We start from the raw sequence: 20,176 nt of genomic DNA on the forward strand, positions 1-20,176 counted from the left end.
GCAAACAAACAAGCAAATGGAGCCCTTCGTGTTGACAAAAACTGCATTAGTGTTGTTCCTGTTCCTGTAATGGAAGATACACTAATCTTGCTATTAGTGGTTGCATGAAACCCTACCCATAGTGGTTTTTAGCCTGTTACACTGGATTTTACTTCTAAGAGGTATGCCTAGAATTGAGCTATGCTTTGTGTTGTGCACTTTGATTTAACCTACTGCTCAAATTTTGCCACTGTGAGCTTTCTCAAATGGACTTCTGTCCCAAGGGTTGAGACCCTTCTCACCACTGTTCTTAATTTACTCGTTGGTTGGGTTCTCACCTTCATTTTAAAATCAACGAGGGCCATCAACATTGGCTGAAGGCTTCATGAGCCAAGATTTGGAAAAAGGACAATTTAATCTCTTCCTCATCTTGAACATCCACAAAGTCTTGGGCCAAATTGTCTCATGTTCTCTTTTGCCTGCGCCTTGGCATCGCATACAGTGTCAAAGGTGAGAGAATTTTCTTGAAGTTTAGTTGCCATTGGCTCTGGGGATGATAGAGTCCTGTGTTAGCTTATATAGGCTCTGCTGAAGCGGAGAAGGTATCAGTGAAATTAAATGCTCTGCTGGAGCATTGATGGGGAAGTCCTACAGGAACATAGCACACTGCTGGGTTAGGCCTTAAACCACTGATCCACCTAACTCAGTATCATCTACACTGATGAAGAATCAGTCTTATTTGGAAATACTGGTATTCAACCTTGGGCCTTCTGCATGCAGAACATATGCTCTGTCTCTCATCTGTGTGTTCTCTCTGGAAATGAATAGATTGAAGGGATTTGTGGTGGAGTTTTGTTTTGTCTTTCCTTATCTCTTCCCTTCCTGGTGCCTCAAGAGGAATGGACAGGCATCCCTTTTTGTACCTAGCCAGAATCCCGGGGATAGGCTGAATAACAAGACACTATTATTCCAATCACAGATTGTGGATTCTTCCCAAGGGTTTAAATTCCTCAGCTGTCCCCAGAGCTGTGGGGTATGAAAAAATGTGTCGCCGAGCTCAATCCCTCAGCATTTGGCTGAATCTCGAGAGCAAACCATTGTATCAGTGGTGGAAAAATACTCCAGTGTTACGTTGCCGTTGTCAGTGTCCAGGGAACTGAGATTACTCCACATCCAAAGTGCTATATTTGTGCCGACGCATACGACAGCTCCCAGGCTCCTTGATAGATGACACTGACGATTAAACCAATGTAAACCTGCAGTGTCGAAATCCCCAAAGGGCTGTTCTTGGCACTTGTAGGATTGTTATAAGCCGGTATATTTCTCTATTTATCACAACGACAGCTTCGTGTTCTGTCTCCTGGACTGGAAGGCATGCCACGAGGAGAATAATGTTTGGAGCGGATGACAACTGAACTCTCGACTGGATCAGGGCTGTTTCAGTTACTCATTGCAACGAAGTCTGGGCAACCTTCTTGACAGTTTTGATCACTTGCTCCCTGTTATGAAAGGCTGCTGACGGACGTCGGTTGATGAAGCTTCGAACCGGATGGGAAGAATGAGCTCATTTTTAAATCATCTCCAGAGCTATTTCTAGTGAATGGCATTGTCCTCCAATATGATCAAACGACAAGCCACAGCTGTTGGCAATGGCAGTTATCTATGAAAAATGAGGAATTTGGGCATCTTTGTTGGGGTGCATGAAATCCATGCCTGGGTTTGGCTGCTTACCCAACCATTTTCAACTGCTTCCCTCAAATGTTCCACCAAAGAACCTTTGGCTCACTTTTGGCAAGTGCCACCATTGTTGCTTAATGGCCTAGCCAAACAATCCCTTTCCGAGTAGCTATTTACAAATTTGTTACAACAACGATTCATACGTTTTCATTGTCTGTTCAGGTTGTATTTCTATCTGCTCATTACACCTAACTTGCAAAAAATGTAGAATAGTTCGGTCCGCAATGGGATATTTGAGACCAAACAAGCTGTGTATTAATCCTGAAAAGACAGAGGTCCTCCGGGTCAGTCACTCATCTGACCGGAGTATTGGGTGGCAACCTGTACTGGACAGGGTCGCAATCCCCTTGAAGTCATAGGTCCGCAGTTTGGGGGTCCTCCTGGACTTGGAGCTGACGCTTGATGTGCAGGTGTTGGCATGGCCAGGAGAGCCTTCGCACAATTGAAACTCATGCGCTAACTGCGACCATACCTCATGAAGTCTGACTTGACTATGGTGGTCCATGCCTTAGTTACCTCTAGACTGGACTACTGCAATGCACTCTACGTGGGGCTACCCTTGAAGACGGCCTGGAAATTACAACTCGTCGAACACTCGGCAGCCAGATTAATAACTGGGGTGAATTACAGGGAGCAGTCAATCCCCCTGTTTAAGGAGCTTCACTGGCTGCCGTTTATTTTCCAGTCCCAATTCAAGGTGCAGCCCTAAATGGTTGGGACCTACCTCCCTTCATGACCGTATCTCTCTCCATGAACCAACCCGAGCTCTTCGATCTTCAGGGAAGGCCCTCCTTTCACCTCTGTCATTATCACAGGCCCGTCTTGTGAGTACAAGGGAGAGAGCCTTCTTCTCTGTGGCCCCCCGACTCTGGAACTCATTGCCCGGTGAGATTAGGCAAGTCCCCACCTTAGAAACCTTAAAGAAGGATATCAAAACCTGGCTTTTCTGTTGCGCATTCGAAGAGTAGCCATACAATCCATACACTGTTGCTCCCTCATCAACGTTTTTTTTCCCTACAGTACACTTTCCCCCGCTTCTATGAAGGCCTATTTCTTTATGAGCTTCTCCCTCACAAATAATCTGCTCCATTCCTATCTCACCCTGAGTTTTTAGTATTTTATCTTGCACATGCTCATTGTCTTTGTGATTGCGAATGATGCTGTATTATATATTGCTTACTGCATTCATGTTTTATGTATTTTACTGTGTTGTTGGTGTTTTGGTTTTTATTTTATTGTAATATGTTGTTGGGCTTGGCCTCATGTAAGCCGCCCCGAGTCCCCGTTGGGGAGATGGTGGCGGGGTATAAATAAAGATTATTATTATTATTATTATTATTATTATTATTATTATTATGGTGACAAGCGGGAGCCATTTTGTTCTTGCTGACAGTGTCCAAAGAGGAGATCAGTAGATCTCTTAAAGACTTAATCAGAAACCTGGGCAAGTGTGTGTTTTTTCCTAGACAGAGAGCTTATCTCTGTCTGATATTCAGTGAAAAAGCAGCGGCTATAAAACCAGGTGTGCCTTTGTGTTGCCTGCTAATTATTTCAGCAGCGTTGATTCTACCATAAACCTGAGTTTTCTGCAACAGCAATACAGTCACAGTTGGCACTCATTTTGTCCTTTTAAAATAGACTTCTGACCACGAAAGGTCATGGCTGGAACCGTCTCCCCAACAGCGGCCCTGAATCTTTAGATGTGTTCGAGTATAACTGCCACAATGCCCAGCCAAGACGGCCCTGGTGCACCTGTTCGCTTGCAACGAGACCGAGAGGCTCCAGGCCTGGAATAGGATGCGTGGCAGGCCAAGCGGGTGCCATTTTACTCCAGCAAAGGCAGGATTGTGGTATTTCTTGTATGGATGCCAAGCAGAGAGTTGTAATTCCCATAAAATGACACGTTGGCAGCAGTGGCAAGTAACCATCATGCCACAACCAGTCCTGCCTCCCAGTGGCATGCAGCGGCTGTGAATAGTTGCTTCAGCATAAATCCTCTGCAGACTTGGTATGTTTATGGCTATGAGAGGGACAGTGGGAGCCCTAAAACGCAGCTGCTTCTCTTATTTCTCTCATTTGGTATCTTCTTCCACTGTGCCCTGAGAGTCGCACACAGTACAACCAGCTTTGTAGGCAGAAGATCCCAGGCCTATTCTTGAACTCTGGACAAACCAATGACCTGACATGATGTGTAGAGGCAGGTTGGACAGTTCCTTATCTTATGACTTGCTCAAAGCCATCCATTGAAATTCAGGTCTGAGTAGGGATTCAGATCCATCCAGCGTCTGGCATTGTCTCTCTTTGTGTTGTCTGCTCCATCACCTTCCATTTCCCTGTTGCGATACCTGTGCTTCTAGTTTCCTTGGCAACCCAGCAGGGAGGTTGCCATGTTGTGTCTTTGGGGGGCCTTCAAGCAACCCTCTCGCTGCAGGGGTTTGGCCTGTCACTCTCAGCCTGCAATGAACCCAGGCTGCTGATGTATGCCCAGCGTTCAGATGACGCGGTGGACCCCGGCGGCTTTGAGTGGCCAATTGCCCTTGCTGTGAATGTTAAGAAACGGTCTAATCCACCCCCACCCTCCCAATGATGGCACTGTCAAGTAAAAACAATGATTTAATGGCTGTATAACACGCCAACCCGGGGACTAATGGAACACAACCTCGAAATCGAAGCTGAGTGAATGTTTAAGGCTTCCCGACTTTGCAATTATGAGACAGCCTCCGCCTGCAGCTGTCATTACAATCGCCAAATGTCAGGAGCGATTAGTTCTCTCTCGGAAGGTCAAATAACAATGGTGAGGACGCCAGTGCTCTGACAGCGAACCACACCAGTGGGCAAAGCATGGGCCGCATGCTGCGTTCCCCTGACACCCTGCAATTTTACCGCCGGAATGTCCTCCATTGCGTCTGTCAGCAGAACTTCTCCAGGGCTCCCTTTCAAGACAGAGCTGATGTTCCTGTGTAATATATAATTTTGGAGAAAGAACAGGCTGTCGTGCTCTTTGCCAAGCAATGAGAAGGTCCAGGGGCAGCCTTTCCCTGGCTTTTTTCTTCTTCAGAAAGCAAGATGACTTGAGACATTTATGTAATGCCTGATTTGGTTGACAAGGTGAGCAAAGGTAAAGCCAGATCCTACTCCCTAGGGCTTTGAGCTACATTTTCTCCACCACACAATATGCTCCTGTCTTTTCATCCCTTGTTTGCTTGTACAAATGGAAATGCAACCAGCCTGGTGTTGTAGATAGTGTTGGACTCCACATTTGCAGACCTGAGTTCGAATTCCCACTTGGGCACGAAACCCACTGAGCAAGTCGCACTCCCTCAGTCGCAAAGTAACAAATCTGGCCAAGAAACCCCTGTGGTAGGTTTGCTGTAGGGTCACCGTAAGTCATAAATGAGGACCCACAAGAACTACAATTTATTAAAATGTTTGTATCTAATGATCTCAGCACAACTTGCACTGAAATCAGTTTCAGGCACTGAATAGCAAGAGCTTTGAAAGATGAAAAATATACTAAAAGGCTTCCCAAGTTTGCAGTTTCCTTCACGAAAGGTTTTGCTGGCAATTTGGTGGCTGATCACTAAAGGGAAGGCATTTTTGAGCCAACCTTTTCCAGCCTGGAGGGCTCCAGATATGTTTGACTGTGACCCTCATCCTCAGCCGGCTGGTTGGAGATAGTGGGAGTTGTACTGCAGCACAAACCATCTGGAGCACGTCAGGGGGGGGATAGCTGAGCTATGCAGCTGTTCTGGTCCCCTTCACCTTTCCATATCCAAGCCCCAGGCTGCTTTGCTCCAGTCCAATAGCAAACATGTTGTGGTCTTTTCTTTATAAGCGTCCCAGAAGGGGAACATCTCAAGGTGGGATTTAGCACACAACACTGGCTGCTCCCAAGCTATAACTGATGCAAAAGCAGTGAACATCCGATGTAGCTCATAGTTTTTGACTTGCAGAATGGGGCACATTCCTAATCCTTTCCATTCTTACTCTGCTCTTCCATGCATTTGTCTCATCTTGCTTTAAGGAGCCCCTGGTGGCGCAGTGGGTTAAACCCCTGTGCCGGCAGGACTGAAGACCGACAGGTCACAGGTTCGAATCTGGGGAGAGGCAGATGAGCTCCCTCTATCAGCTCCAGCTCCTCATGTGGGGACATGAGAGAAGCCTCCCACAAGGATGATAAAACATCAAATCATCTGGGCGTCTCTTGGGCAATGTCCTTGCAGACAGCCAATTCTCTCACGCCAGAAGCGACTTGCAGTTTCTCAGGTCACTCCTGACACGACCAAAAAAAAATATCTTGCTTTAAAAAGGCATCCAAGTGAATGGGAGCTGTCACATCTCAGGGCCAGATCTTTCTCAGCAGTGTTTCATGCTATCCAGTTCACATCGCCAGGTAATTTCTCTTTCGCTTCCCATTCAATCTTATTGACATTCCTCGGCTTGCTACTCAACACGCCATCAAACTCACTTTGAGTTTGTCATGTGCCATGTCTGATATTAAAGGTTTGAGGTTCTTGTCCCCATGAAAGGCTTATTGAAAACATCTCATTAATTGCCTCCTGGAGTGAATCCTAAATATTGGAGTGCCCCCCCCCCCTCCCCGGGTGCCTCCTGTGAAGTCTTGCCAGCATTGGCTTTTTTGTGGGGTGGGGTGGGGGTGTTATTTTCCAGATATTCCCTGCAGCAGTTGTGCCCATCTTTACGCCCGCTTGCATGGTGGCATAAAGTGACTTGCGTGGTCGGCCTGATTATGTGTGACATTAAAACAAAAACAAAAAAGGAGCACAGGCAACACAGCCAATGTTTTCATTCTTCTGAAGCTAGACCAGCTGCTGTGTGAGGAAGTGGTGCCAGGAGCCCTGTCATGCTGCATTCTTCATCTTGTCAAGATTTGCAGCGTGTTTATTTCCTGTGCTGGGCACTGGTCTGACAGTTGGGCATCTAGGTTCTGAAAGCACCATGGCCAGCCACTTTGTGGTGAAGTGCGACAAGGGCTGGCCACACGTTTATGACCGACGCTTTGCCAAGGCTTCATATGATCAAGGACTCACCTGGGGAAAGCTTTTTATCAAATCCCATAATGCCAGAGGCTGTCACTGAGTGGTAATAACATCTGTGTTATGTGCAGAAGGTTTCCAGGTTGAACCCATGGCATTTCTAGGTGGCATAAGGAAAATTTCAGGAGTGTCTCTTAACGTGAGCAGTCCGGAGCTAGATCAAGATTTTAAAAAATCTGTATTTGTAACCTCATCTGTGACTATAATCCAAGCAAGATTGAACAAAGACACGTGTTGTTATTGCCAGATGAGAGTATTTTAGAGTGTATTGAGTACTCGAATTCTATCTTAAGATAGGTACCATGCCTCTGATGGGCATCTCTGAAAAGCGACTGTTCCTAGCAATGTAATTCATAGACTTACAGTCCTAAATATGAGCTTTCCCAAGCCCTGATGTATTTATTATTAATAGAGGTGTTCGAAGCACTTCCTGGACCCATAGAGCCACTTTTTTGTCTATAGTCTTACCAATAGTCTCACCAATAGTCTCTTGGAAAGGATCTCTTATTTGTCAACCACTTTTGAAACCCCACTTGCTGTCTAAAAGCCTTTCAAAGATAATTTCTCAATAGGTTAATGGTGGATTCTATGAATTTGTTGGGAAACAGTTCCCTGCAGCTTGAACAACCACCCAAAATATGGCATCCAATGTTGAGACGTCTACTCCAGTTTCCTGATGAGTTGTGACTATTGCATATATTCAGAAAATTTTGCGAAAGAATCTAATTCACATCCATCCAGCACCAAGCACACTTAGACGTCACACACACAGCCCAAGGTTCCCATTATTATTACTATTTTGGGCAGCCCTGTCCAAAACCTGCCCAAACACCAGCAAAATCTGTCATGGTTCCAAAGATGGCTTCACAAATGTGCTTCTGACAAAACAAGGTTTTTATAAGAGCAGCACTTATATACCTTTCCTCTGGAGTGCTGGGCGGATAGATAGCCAGACCCTGAACAGGACAGATAAGGCAAAAACCTCGGCCAAGGAACGGAAGCGTTTCGTCTGGAACATGGAACAAATGGAAGATTGAGCGAGGGTTATCTTTGACACTCCTCCTAATGGCTATGGAAATGAGACAAACAAAGCCAAACCAGGATCCTAGAAGCAGAAAGAAAAGCTCGGTCTGTACAATAGGGTGGGTTTTTTTCTCCTTTTGGCAGGTGGGAAAATGGAGAGAAAAGAAAGCCCTGGCTCATAGGAATACACAGGGGGGAAAATCCTGTTCTTTTCAGATACTTTGGCTGGGCAAGGAACCAAGGCTGGCTGAAATAATTCAGGGAGTCTAAGCCGAAATGTAAGAATGGCACTAATTGGATTTATGCCAGGAACGGCGCTTGCATTTTAATTCGGAAAGGCAGCAGTCCAGAACTAATTTACTGCAAAGCGGTCCTGTTAAATTCATTGGAACTGCACAAGAAGCAGGGGCTTTGCAGGTGAGAGGGATTTACAGCCAGTGGCAGGTAATGGCAGGCAATGGGAGAGGCCTGGGAGGGGTTGCAGGAGATAAGATGTTGGGCCAGAGTTTTCCCAGGTGTTTTAAGAGTGGTCATCCGTCCATATTTGCAGTTTTGACTTATGCAGATTGGATTCTTCACAGATTTGATGCAGAAACCTCAAGGTCCTCCAGTGTGATCTTCCCCATGGAGAACCTGGAGATTTCTTGAGAGAACACCGCTCTAGTCATTTCTAGATTCTCCAGTATGATACTATGGTCAGCCTCCAGCTTTTGAAAGCCCCTAGATTTCTGGAAGGTATTAAAGCAAGGTAGAAACCTAATTCAGATGTAATAAAGATCTGTGGATCTGTGGGTGCTTCTAGGATACTGATGAATTGACTCACCGACCAATTAATAGCTATACACAGGATATAGATGATTTCAAATGAATATTGAAACAGCCGATAATGATGAAATCCAAACCGATGCGAAAAACAGAACGTAGAGTGGATCACACTAGGAAGGCCATCAAAAACAGTTCAAGTCCATGGGCCTCACAAATTGATCCTTAAATATATTTACTCATAAGGCTCCCCTGTGTTCAATGGGATGTAGTCCTTCATAGTTTGCTTTTTCTCTTCCCAGCTCAACATAATCCAGGCCTTTTTCAGCTTATCTAATTGATTCCCCCATTTTGCCCTCCTCAGTTTGTTAGTTTAATTAAGCTTTCCTATTTCCAGAAATGTGAGAGTTTAATAATAATAATAATAATAATAATAATAATAATAATAGAGACTCTGAAAGGAAGCAGATGAAACAATAGATCACATCCTCAGCTGCTGCAAGAAGATCACGCACACAGACTACAAGCAGAGGCGTAACCCTTGCTCAGATGATTCATTGTAACCTGTGCCACAAACACCACCTGCCTGCAACAAAGAATTGGTGGGATCACAGGCCGGAAAATGTTACAGAACATGAACACGTCAAACTCCTCTGGGACTTTCGAATTCAGACAGACAGAGTTTTGGACCACAATACTCCTGACCTCACGATCGTGTTAAAAAACAAAGTATAGATTGTAGATGTTGCAATCCCAGGTGACAAGAAGATTGAAGATTAACAACTGGAAAAGCTGACACGATATGAGGATTTAAAGATCGAACTGCAAAGACTCTGACACAAGCCAGTCAAGGTGGTCCCAGTGGTGATTGGCACACTGGGTGCAGTGCCTAAAGACCTTGGCCTGCACTTAAACACATTCGATGCTGACAAAATTACCATTTGCAGCTGCAAAAGGCCATCTTACTGGGATCTGCATGCATTATTTGCTGATACATCACACAGTCCTAGACACTTGGGAAGTGTCTGACATGTGATCTAATACAACAGCCAGCAGAGTGATCTTGTCTGCAGTGGACTCATCTTGTTGTGTTTCAAATAATAATAATAATGAAACGGGAAGCTGTGAACAAAAATGCAAAGGGAGACATTAGCAGTTAGCATTAATGATTCATATATTAAGAGCCTCTTGGGAAGATGTACATTGTAAGTTGAAAAGCGCTTGTGAAGGCAGACAAAATAGAGCGTCTTTTTGTCCTCTCCCTTTTTCAATTAACAAACCTGCGTGTGGAATAAGGACTTTGCTGTGGAATTATGACTTGCAACGCTGTTTGGTATTTGTGGTTTCCTTTTTGTTCTTTTCATGTATTTATTGCAAAGCATGCGTCTTGCTTTCATGTTTGCATAGATTTGATGGGCCAAAACTCACCATTTGGTCATCCAAATATACCATAAATAGGAGTGAGATACTATCTCGAATTCACGCCCCAAAACCTGCATAATATTTTTAATGAACCTACTTATTCGATGAGGAATAGCCAAAGAAGGGAATCGTTTTTGGGAGAGGAGCCTTCTGTGTCTTTGGGTCGAAGCCGACTCGAAGGTATCGAGCAACAAACTGCAACCACATTAAAAGGCAAAAACAAGAACCACCTGCGTTCTGTTTAATTTTTATTTGCAGTCTCAACAGAGCAATTTTAGTCCAATCATCCAAATGGAAAATCCAGATTTTTCTTGCTCGGGGCAAATTGAGAAGGGTCATATCAAAGCAATTGGTGCTGTTAGTGACGGAAGCGGGGAGAAGCGTGAAAGGCAATGACCGCCCTGGGAGTCCATCGGTGCCTGTAAAAAGCAGCTTTTTCCAAGGAAGACAGGCATCAACCTGCCAAATTCCAAGGCAGTTTCAAGAGGACTGATTGCTGTTATTTACAAGTGGACGTCTTCATTTCTACTGAGCTGATTGTTCATTTGCTGCTGACCCAGGAGGGCCTGTCCTGTGGCTACCTGCCAAAGGCACACGGCCCAGATTTGTTTTGATCCCCGCCTTTGTGTCCGAGGCCTTTAAAACAGCTTTTCAAGGAGGAAGACCAATGCTGCATTAGGCAGCACCAGGCTCCATCTAGTGGTTCTCCTCTCAGGGCTTGGAGAAGTTACTTTTGGGGGTCTGCAGGTCTCCCAACCAACCTGAGCAAAAGCCACACAAGCTGGAGGTTCGGAGGACCCTCGTCCAAAACATACCTTCTCTAGAGACTAGTATTTGGAGTCAACCCTCTTTGTTTTTGACACCTGGTTGGCTGATCAGAACAGCTGTGGCTATTTTTGACCTGGTCTTTAGCCGGCAACAGGGAAGTTGGTGAAGCATGGCTCCCCTGGGGAACATTGTGTGATCACGGCCTTCTGATATCCTTCGTTGCTCCAGTTTACAGGAAAGATAGCAATGCTTTGGGAAGGATCCATAATACAAGTTTCTTCTATGTGGCTATGGGTTTCTAGGAAGGCATGATCACCGTCTCCCAAAGCAGTTACTTGACTGTCAGCTCAAGAACAGAAAACAGAATGTCAGTGGACAGCAAAAGAGATATAAAGATGGGCTTAACGCTAACATTGAAAAAAACGTGGAATAAACACCAAGAACTGGAAAGCCCTGGCCCTCAAGCGTTTAACTGTAGGTCAGCTGTTACCAACAGTGCTGGGGTTTTTGAAGAGGCATGAATGGAGGGCAAAAGGGAAAAACATGCCAAGAAGAAGAAGGCGCCTCAAGCAAACCCTTGTCAAGACCGCCTTCCATCTGGAAATCTATGTCCTTGTCAAAGAAAGACCATGCAGATCCAGAACTGGCCTCTGCAGTCACTTTTGGACCCACCACCAAGACTCTACCCCTGGAAGACAATCTGACTCATGAGCCACAAGGGATGACCTATGATGATATTGCTAATGTTTGAGTCTGAAAGTGGCCCACAACTGACAATACTGTAATCCTATCTGTATTTCATTTAAAATGCCATTTGTTCATGGACATCCTAAGGTAACGTTCCATCGTATCCATCGTATGCTCCTATCCCTTAATATTGGAAGGAGGTTGCCCTCGGTCTGTGGTTGGCCCACAACACCCATCTCCCCTCTGTATTTGCCATGCTGGTTGGAGTTGCTGGGCATTGTATGGGAGGTTTATATGTTCTCCACCCTACCTTGATGTATTCCAGTATGGAGATTAGTATATTAGCACCAGCACATCTGTGTGGATATCGCCCCACCATCCGAATGCCATTGGTTCTTAACTAATGACTCCTCTTGCCTTATCTTCCAGGAACTCTTGAGAGAGGAAGTCTCCTACACAGAGAGCATTAAGCCAGATGATTCAGTTAGAGTGAAGAAGCCAAAACCAAAAGAAAAGGTAATGGGTTCACTGAGTAGCTGATGGAGGTGCTTGACTAAAGCCAGCAGTTTCCCAATTGGGAGGCAGCTTCATCTTGGGAAACTTGGTCCACTCATCTGCATTTAATTTTTCATAGGATACAGAGGATTTATTATCTATCAGGGTGGGTAACATACACCCCTTGGGCCACATGCAGCCTCCAAGGATGTTATGTATTTCTATCCAAAAAAAGGTGAATTGGATGCCTCCAGGCACAACATTTTGCCTTTGAAATAGGTCACCAGCCATCCCTGTATTTAACATTTTAAAAGTTGACATTTTTGGAGACTTTAAGTGGACTTCCAGACACTTTGGTGTGTTTTTCTCTCCCATGTGGCCTCTAGAGAGTCTTGAGGCATAAAAGTGGACCCCATTCTTGTGCCATTTGCCCACCCTCTGATATATATTGAGTGATGATCATGAAGGCTACAAAATGGTGGCACTCTGCTGAATTGGGAGGACTCAGAGTGACAGGTTGTCCCATCCCTGGATGGAAGGCAATGTCTGTGTCAAACAGAAAAGTGGCAAGCATATTTTTGCAACAGGAAACTGGGCCTCATTTAAAAACTTGCTCTTTCCGTCTGAGATGTGGCCACCCCAGGGAAAGGTTCATTGCATTTCTGCATCGTTCTGTCATCCTCTGCAGCCACCGAAAAAGAGTCTCTCAAACTTTAAAAACTTAGAAAAGGATCTGAAGACCATCCACAAAGAGCTTTTGCACACAAGGTAAGAAAGATGATGTTTCAACTTATGTCAATGTCCATAGAAGACCAATTGTTTACCATTATACCACAGAAGGAGAATAGCCATCCCTTTGTTTTGTTACCATTTGTATAATAACTGTTTTTATAGGAAATAATTAAGAGTACAGTATTCAAACGTATTTTAAGACAATGAAGCTTGTGTTTTCACTAGACTGGTATATGCCTTACTTTTCTTTGCAGAGGCCAGGGGGGATGCCATACATCCACTGATGCCCAGAGGAGACACTTGAAAGATGAACAGAGCTGGTTTAAATTAACGCTGAGCTCCATTTGTATGCCCCTTGTATGCCATAGCTCCTTTGGTCTTCATACCCTCATTAACTGGAGCATTAGATTAACTCTTTTGCAGCACAGACATCAAATGTGGACCCAAATGTCATGATTTACAGCTGGCGGGGCTTTAGTAATGGCCTCCTGCAAAAATAAACACTGACAAATGATCAGTGCCACGCGTGGAAGGTCACATAAGCATTCTGGCCCATAGCTCTTAGCGTAAAGTCTTTAAAAGACATTTCTGCAGAGGGCTATCAAAGTAACCAACAAAAAAGGCATGTGATGTATTGATATTAGAGCAGGACAGGGACTTGGTCTGCCCAGATGTTAAGAGTTAAGATCTTTTAAGTTGTTCCATTCAGGTTTCCATTGATCACAAAGTAAGTGAAGCAGTGGTGGCAGAGGCCTAGAAGGCAAGATGTGGTATAGTATTGAGGTCAAGAGTTTGTCAAGCACATTGGCAGGATTGAAGTCCAGAGGTGGAAATATGAGAGTCAAGTCTCATATAGGAGCTATGGGGACATCTAGAAAGTCTCCACATATGTCACCATAGCTGCAGGAACAAATTGAGCTCCCCATGTTTTGTGGCAGCAGTGGGACAGGGGAAGCTTCCCAAAGCCAGAGGCAGAAGATCAACGGAGTATTGCTATTATGCTCTCTGCATATCACAATGCCTCCGTGTTTCCGATTGCCCTGCCAAGTCAGACCCGGTAACTTGCACTGAGATTCCGCCAGCCATAAATCCCTCTGCTTTGCTTCCTTCAGCCTTGAAAGCAAGGAAAAGGAGAGGGGGAGTTGACTCTCGGAACAGAACCCCGTGGCTTTCTCTTCAATTCAGCCCTTTTCAGGTTTGGCCTTTGAAAGTCCCTATCTCTCCTCTGCCACCCTGTGGCTTCCTTCCTTTGCTCAGCAGATCCGGCTTTCTTCATAGCCGGAGGAGGTACGGTTGGAGGGTGTGGAACAGCAAGAAAGAGTGTGCCGCCGCTTGGGATGCTGGCATTCTCTGCCAACCCTTGTTGCCACTGTCGCTAATGCTTCATCAGGCCAGTTGCTTGGATACAGGTGCTCTCTTGCCATCTTCTCCTCCCCCCCCCCCCCCCACTTTGGCAGCTGTTGCTCTAATTGGCAAGCTTCTTGTGCCGCCATGACTGGAGGTTTGCAGAAGTCTTCTCAAGGCAGAGGAGGAGAAAACGTTCTTCCTCCCCGAGTGACAGCTCCCATTAATTAGACGGCAGACAGGAGCAGACATCGAGTGGGGGCCTATGGATGGGAGGAATATCGCCCGTGCCATCCATCTTGGAAAGAAGTCGCTATTTTGGGGGCTTGTCAACAGCCCTGCCTTTCCAGGTTGTTCACCCGAGTCACACCGCATCCTGTGGCAGAACTCCATGCTTTTTCATACCTAAGCACCCTTCCCTGCCGATAGGAGTTTGTCATTTATGTAAACATGTTTGCGGACATCTTGCAATCTCCGGTCAACGTCCACACTTTATCGCCATTGAATTCTTTGGGCTCAAACTGGGCTCAGAGAACACTACACAAACTACATACAGAATCGTAGCTATGTCTGACCACAACTATATGCAAATCGTAGCACACACAGCCATCATGTAGAGTGTACAATGTGCAGTTACGGTTTTCCAACCCTGCTTGACTTATCCCTGTGTCAGAGTACCAGGCATAAAGTGGACAAAGTTTTTTGCTCAATCATTATTATATATTTTATGCATGCATGGAGTGTATAAGAGTTTCTGTGCTAAGACCAGTTGTTTCCAAGTCAAAATAAAGGAACTTGAGCTTGGGTTTAAGAAATGATGTAGCCAGAGAGCATAACAGAAATCTGGCAGAGTGGGATATGATATTATCTGGATATAAACCCTGTAACAATGAGAGGAAAGGTACAGTACAACCTTCTCCACAAATTCAGTATCCGCAGATAGACTCATGCTCCAAAAATGTATGTTTCTGGGCCTCTCTAGGTCCTCCAGTGCAATTCTATGGCACGTTTCCAGCTCAAGTACTATCAAAATATAGGGTTTGCAATTATCCATGGGGGGGGGGGGGGTGTCTTGGAACATATCTCTTGTGGAGGACATAATGGTTGGCATCCTATTTGTGACATATGTGACATGCCAGTGAGTTAACAGTAGGATCAAAATGTTGTGATAATGCGCAGTCTGCTTTTCCTTGAGATTCTCAAGTGATTTGTGACTCTGCAGCTTCAACATTTTTCCTCGATTCAGAATCGTTTTCCATTTGCATGATGGTATTTTACCTAGGCCTTGTGGTCGACCTCTGACTTTTCCCTCCAATCATGGAGGCAACATCTGGCTACGTATTTGATTGTTTGATAGCCCACCTTTCTCCTGACACAGACCCACGCTTCAGATGGGATAAAGGTGAAAAACCAATAGTAACAATTGAAATGAAGCTAGCGACTGTAAAACCATTCCACCTCAACATGTATGAAATCAGGATGAAAAATGGCAGTGAAGCTCAGTAGCTACAGCCTATATACTCAATGCAAAAGACTTTTATTCTTAAACTACCAGTACACCTGTAATAGCTTCTTAGTGTTATTCCAGCATTAGATAAATGGCTAAAAGATCGACATCATTTGATTTCCTGCTCAAAAATAGGTCCTATGACATTGACTGAACTTGTTCCCAAGGAGGAGGAGGATGATAACAACAACAACAACAATAACAACTTTATTTATATTCTGCCCTATCTCCCCAAGGGGACTCAGGGTGGATTCCAATATAACAATGGCAAACATGCAATGCCTACATAAAACACACAATACTAACATAAAATCCCAGAAAAACCACACATATAAAAAGTAACATTAAAACCTAACATCAAATTCAGACCTAGCATCAGTAAATTAAACCTGATATCAATAAAGTAAACTACACATAATCAGTCAAAATTCTTTAATAACACAATTCTAAACAAAACTTCCACATTAGTGTACAACATCCAGTAAAGGTTCACAAAATGGTGTGGGTTGGTTATGTAGCCATATGAGGTCATTGGGCTGGTGTGGACCAGGAAAGCCCAAATACAAATAGTTTTCAACCAGAGGTCGTCAGTGGTCTCTCGACCATCTAATCGTCCTCCTCTCCATATGCTAATGAGCAGAAGGAGAGGAGGGAGGGGGGCAGCTTTATTTCTTCAAGGAGGGAGTTCCAGAGGTGGGGGGTGACCACAGAGAAGGCCTTCTCTCACCATCCATGCTTGGGATTGGGGTGGGACCAGGAGCAGGGCCTCCTCTGATGACCGCAGTGCCCGGGCTGGTTTGTAAGAGGAGATGCATTTGGTCAAATAGCCTGGAACCGAGCCGTTTAGGGTTTTAAAGGTAATATGGGCTGGGAGACATTGCAGCCTTTGATGCATGCGTCTTCCCCCAGCAAAGACATGGATCGGGCCTCATTAATTTTGGAGGTAAAAGCCCGACTTAATACCTTTCTCATCCTGCTTTACAATTAAACACTCACACAAGAGTTTAAAATAATTGAACACATGGACTCTTACATTAAGCCTGAAAAAGCCTGTTTGCAGTCAACTGGCTTGCTTGCTGGTGGGGCGCTTTCCTCCGTATTTTGGTATGGCGCGAGGCTGACCTTTATCTCTATTAATTTAATCTTATAAAGCAGGCAGAGTATTCTGCCGCAGAAATGATTAGCACTCCAAAGGCGCTCTTAATTTTCCCACTGACAAAGATATTGGTTTACAAGAAAGACATGCCCTTTTGTCGGGAAGGTGGCGGCAAAGCCGTGTTGTGACTCGCAGTCGGCTGGAGCTCAATTACCGTAATAAATGCATTCCAAAGTTCACCACAAAACGCATTTGCATTTTAATGAACTCCCCGTACTTCCTCGCCGCATTGGCGGTAACGGCTAATTTTATTAAGTTGCGACGGAAAGGCAAACCTTGGAAACGTGGGTTTGTGAATGGGAAAATATTTGCTTTTGTTGCTAGCAGAAAACATGAAAAGTCCTCTTGTTTGTGCTGTAGGCCCAGGATCAGACCTTTGGAGACGGGGATACAATAATCAGGTTTTTCATCCTGATGAAGGAGAAGCATCTCTGCAGTCTATGGTTGCAAATAGGTTAGGGCAAAGGCTTCCAAACGTTGGTCTTCTGGGACTTCTGGAAGCTGAAGTTCCAAAGGACCAAAGTTTGGAAACCACTGGGCAACAATGTGGTGCTTCCAATGGGCTCCTAACTTGAGGTAAGAAGAATGAAGGACTCTGCTGGTCCTATAACTAGGCTACTGGGCTACCATTCAATTTGGTTGCCTTCTTTTGCCATCCAAACACTTGGCATGGAAGTATTTTACGGGCTCGCAAGGAAGGGGTCAGTTAACTTTTTGGTCGGTGGGTTGCAAAACATGACATTCTTCCTGCTATTCATTAAAACATCTTTTATGAGAGCAGATGGAGTTTTGTGTTTGGGCCTGGGCTCCCATTCTTTTTTATTGCAACTTGCTGCCTTGTGTTCCCTGATCCACTTTCTCCATTGACCAGATGGGAATGGGGATCGGAAAGTTTAATCCCCAGGAGATGGCTAAAACTAATAGATCAGTATTTCTCGACCTTCCTGATGCTGTGACGCCTTAATACAGTTCCTCATGTTGTGGTGACCCCCAACCATAACATTATTTTCATTGCCACTTCATGACTGTAATTTTGCTACTGTTAATCATAATGCAAATATCTGATATGCAGGATGTATTTTCTTTCGCTGGAATAAATTTGGCACAAATGCCCGATATGCCCAAATTTGAATACTGATGGGGTTGGAGTGGGATTGATTTTGTCATTTGGGAGTTGTCGTTACTAGGATTTATAGTTCACCTACAATCAAAGAGCATTCTGAACTCCACCAACGGTGGTACTGAACCAAACTTGGCATACAGAACTTCCATAACCGTTAGAAAATACTGGAAGGGTCTGGTGGACATTGACCTTGAGTATGGAAGTTGTGGTTCACCTACATCCAGAGAGCACTGTAGACTCAAATAATGATGGATCTGGACCAAACCTGGCACGAATACTCAATATGCCCAAATGTGAACACTGGTGGAGTCTGGGAGAAAATAGACCTTGACATTTGGGAGTTGTAGTTGCTGGGTTTTGTAGTCCACCTACAATCAAAGAGCATCCTGAATCTCAAAAACAAGAGAATTGGCATAAAGTTCCCACATGACCAACAGAAAATACTGTGTTTTTTTATGGTCTTTGGCAACCCCTCTGACATCCCCCTCACGACCGCCCCAGGGGTCCTGACCCCCAGGTTGAGAAGCACCGCACTAGATCAACATGCAGATCTATGGATATTTTGAATTAGTTTTAAGGCTTTAGAAATGTTACTAATGGTTTGTGATCTTCTGAATTCTTCCATACCGTTCTCGGTGTTTTCAGTCCCTGAAATGGAGTTGAGCCCTAAGTCACTTCCCCAGAGGGAGAAGGCACCTTTCCTGGTCTAGAACTGCATATCAACTCCAGCAGGATCCAAGAGTCTTGCTCCAAATTTGTGGTGGTCCTCATCCCTTTGTTGTGATCTACAACCATTCCCCAAATTCTCCTGAATTGCGAAGGTTGCCTTCGGAAGAGCAGAGATGATCGAGAAGCTCTCCGCAGACGCTTCCACTTCTCGGCAGTCTTTAGCATCCCCCTTTTCAATGCTTGGTAGCCCCCAAAGGATGAGAATCGGTATACATTTGCTCATTTCCCCCTCTTGGCTGCCTTTGTGGTTGTCAGCCTTGCTCTTATTTTTTAAACAGCCATTTGCTCAACACTGTGAAGAGGGGCCGTGGGTATTTTTATACGCTCCGCAAAGAAGATGAGGAGAGGAAGAATGCACTCCTGATAGAAGAGCAGAAAGAAGAGGAGAGGTTGCGGGCGGAGTTTCAGCCTCCTAAACCGGTATCGTCCTCATCCTCCGATGAAGACGAGACCGTGAGGGTTTTAACCGAGTATGTCTGGGGATATTTTGTTTCCAAATGCAACCTCCGTCTTATCTTATCCCATTGGGAGGGGGGGGGGGGGTTGATGAAGAGTTTCCTCAAGGAAACCGTTTCCATTATCCCCCTGTGAGGTTATTCCAAGGCTTTTCCTTCCTGACTTTCTGAGAGAAGGATGCCAGCAGAAGTGAATCCTGCTGGGCATGCCCGATCAGATGGCTGTGCCCCTTGCACCCAAATTAGCGTTACCAATGCCCCAGTCTTTTTTCCTTCAGGACTAGATCTATACTAGCTCAAAGAATATGAGACAAGGCAAGCCTTTAACTAATTCTTTCAATGTAAACTCCCAGTCCTCCCAGAACTTCCTGACTGTGAGAGCTGTTCGGCAGGGGAACTCTGGTGGAGGCTCCCCCTTTGGAGGCTTTTAAACAGAGGCTGGGTGGCCATCTGTCGGGGGTGCTTTGAATGTGATTTTCCTGCTTCTTGGAAGGGGATTGGACTGGATGGCCCATGAGGTCTCTTCCAACTCTAAGATTTTATGATCCTATGAGTGTTGGTCATCTCCTCACCCTTGTAATAAGCTGCTGTTGGGACAAAATTGGAGCAGATGGGTCCAGGGAATGCCGGGGAGTTAGAAGAACAGAGCGAAATTGGATCTGCAATGCTGAACGAAAACAGAATGCCCTTTTGTTTTCTGACAGCTGCCTTTCTCTTCCTTCAGAAGTTTTCTAACAGAGTTTCCATTTCGAAGCGATACGGAGAAGAAGAAGAAGAAGCGGTTCATCCAACCTTTCACCCCAGTCCACAATGGCCTGCTGGCAAAAAGGCATCCAAATGCACACTAGTACGTTCCAAGGCCCGGTAGTTGCTCACCCGGGGTCTCCTCAGTAATGATGTCTTGACATTGTCGAAAGATGGAGCTCTTGAAAGAGCATCCCAACCCTCTCCATCCTTCTCTTGTTTCTGACAGCGAGCCCATGTTCCGCCAGCTCTGTGTCCTCAACTGGCTCCTGGAAGCGTTGACGTTGGAGCCCACCTCTAGCATGAGGCCTCTGATCACCTGCTGGGATGCTAAGTAAGCAGCAAATGGGCCAGGAGAGAGAGATGGGAAGTTGGGGGATGGCAGGAAACGCTGAATATCATGCAGTTGGGGGAAAGGGACCTTCAAACCCCACACAGTTTAGCTAGGAAGTTTGT

At 45.2% G+C, this 20,176-nt stretch overlaps 1 protein-coding gene across 1 annotated transcript in view; it reads left to right on the forward strand.

Annotated features, from left to right (window-relative positions):
- Positions 1-20,176, forward strand: part of CCDC60 (coiled-coil domain containing 60) — a 36,755-nt gene that overhangs the window by 4,941 nt on the left and 11,638 nt on the right. Inside the window, exons 2-5 of the mRNA XM_060785413.2 lie at positions 11,865-11,951; positions 12,619-12,698; positions 19,701-19,823; positions 19,950-20,054. Of these exons, the coding sequence (XP_060641396.2) occupies positions 11,865-11,951; positions 12,619-12,698; positions 19,701-19,823; positions 19,950-20,054 (395 nt within the window). The remainder of the gene's footprint in view (positions 1-11,864; positions 11,952-12,618; positions 12,699-19,700; positions 19,824-19,949; positions 20,055-20,176) is intronic.

The sequence above is a fragment of the Anolis sagrei genome, chromosome X (assembly GCF_037176765.1).
Source record: "Anolis sagrei isolate rAnoSag1 chromosome X, rAnoSag1.mat, whole genome shotgun sequence".
Lineage (NCBI taxonomy): Eukaryota > Metazoa > Chordata > Lepidosauria > Squamata > Dactyloidae > Anolis > Anolis sagrei.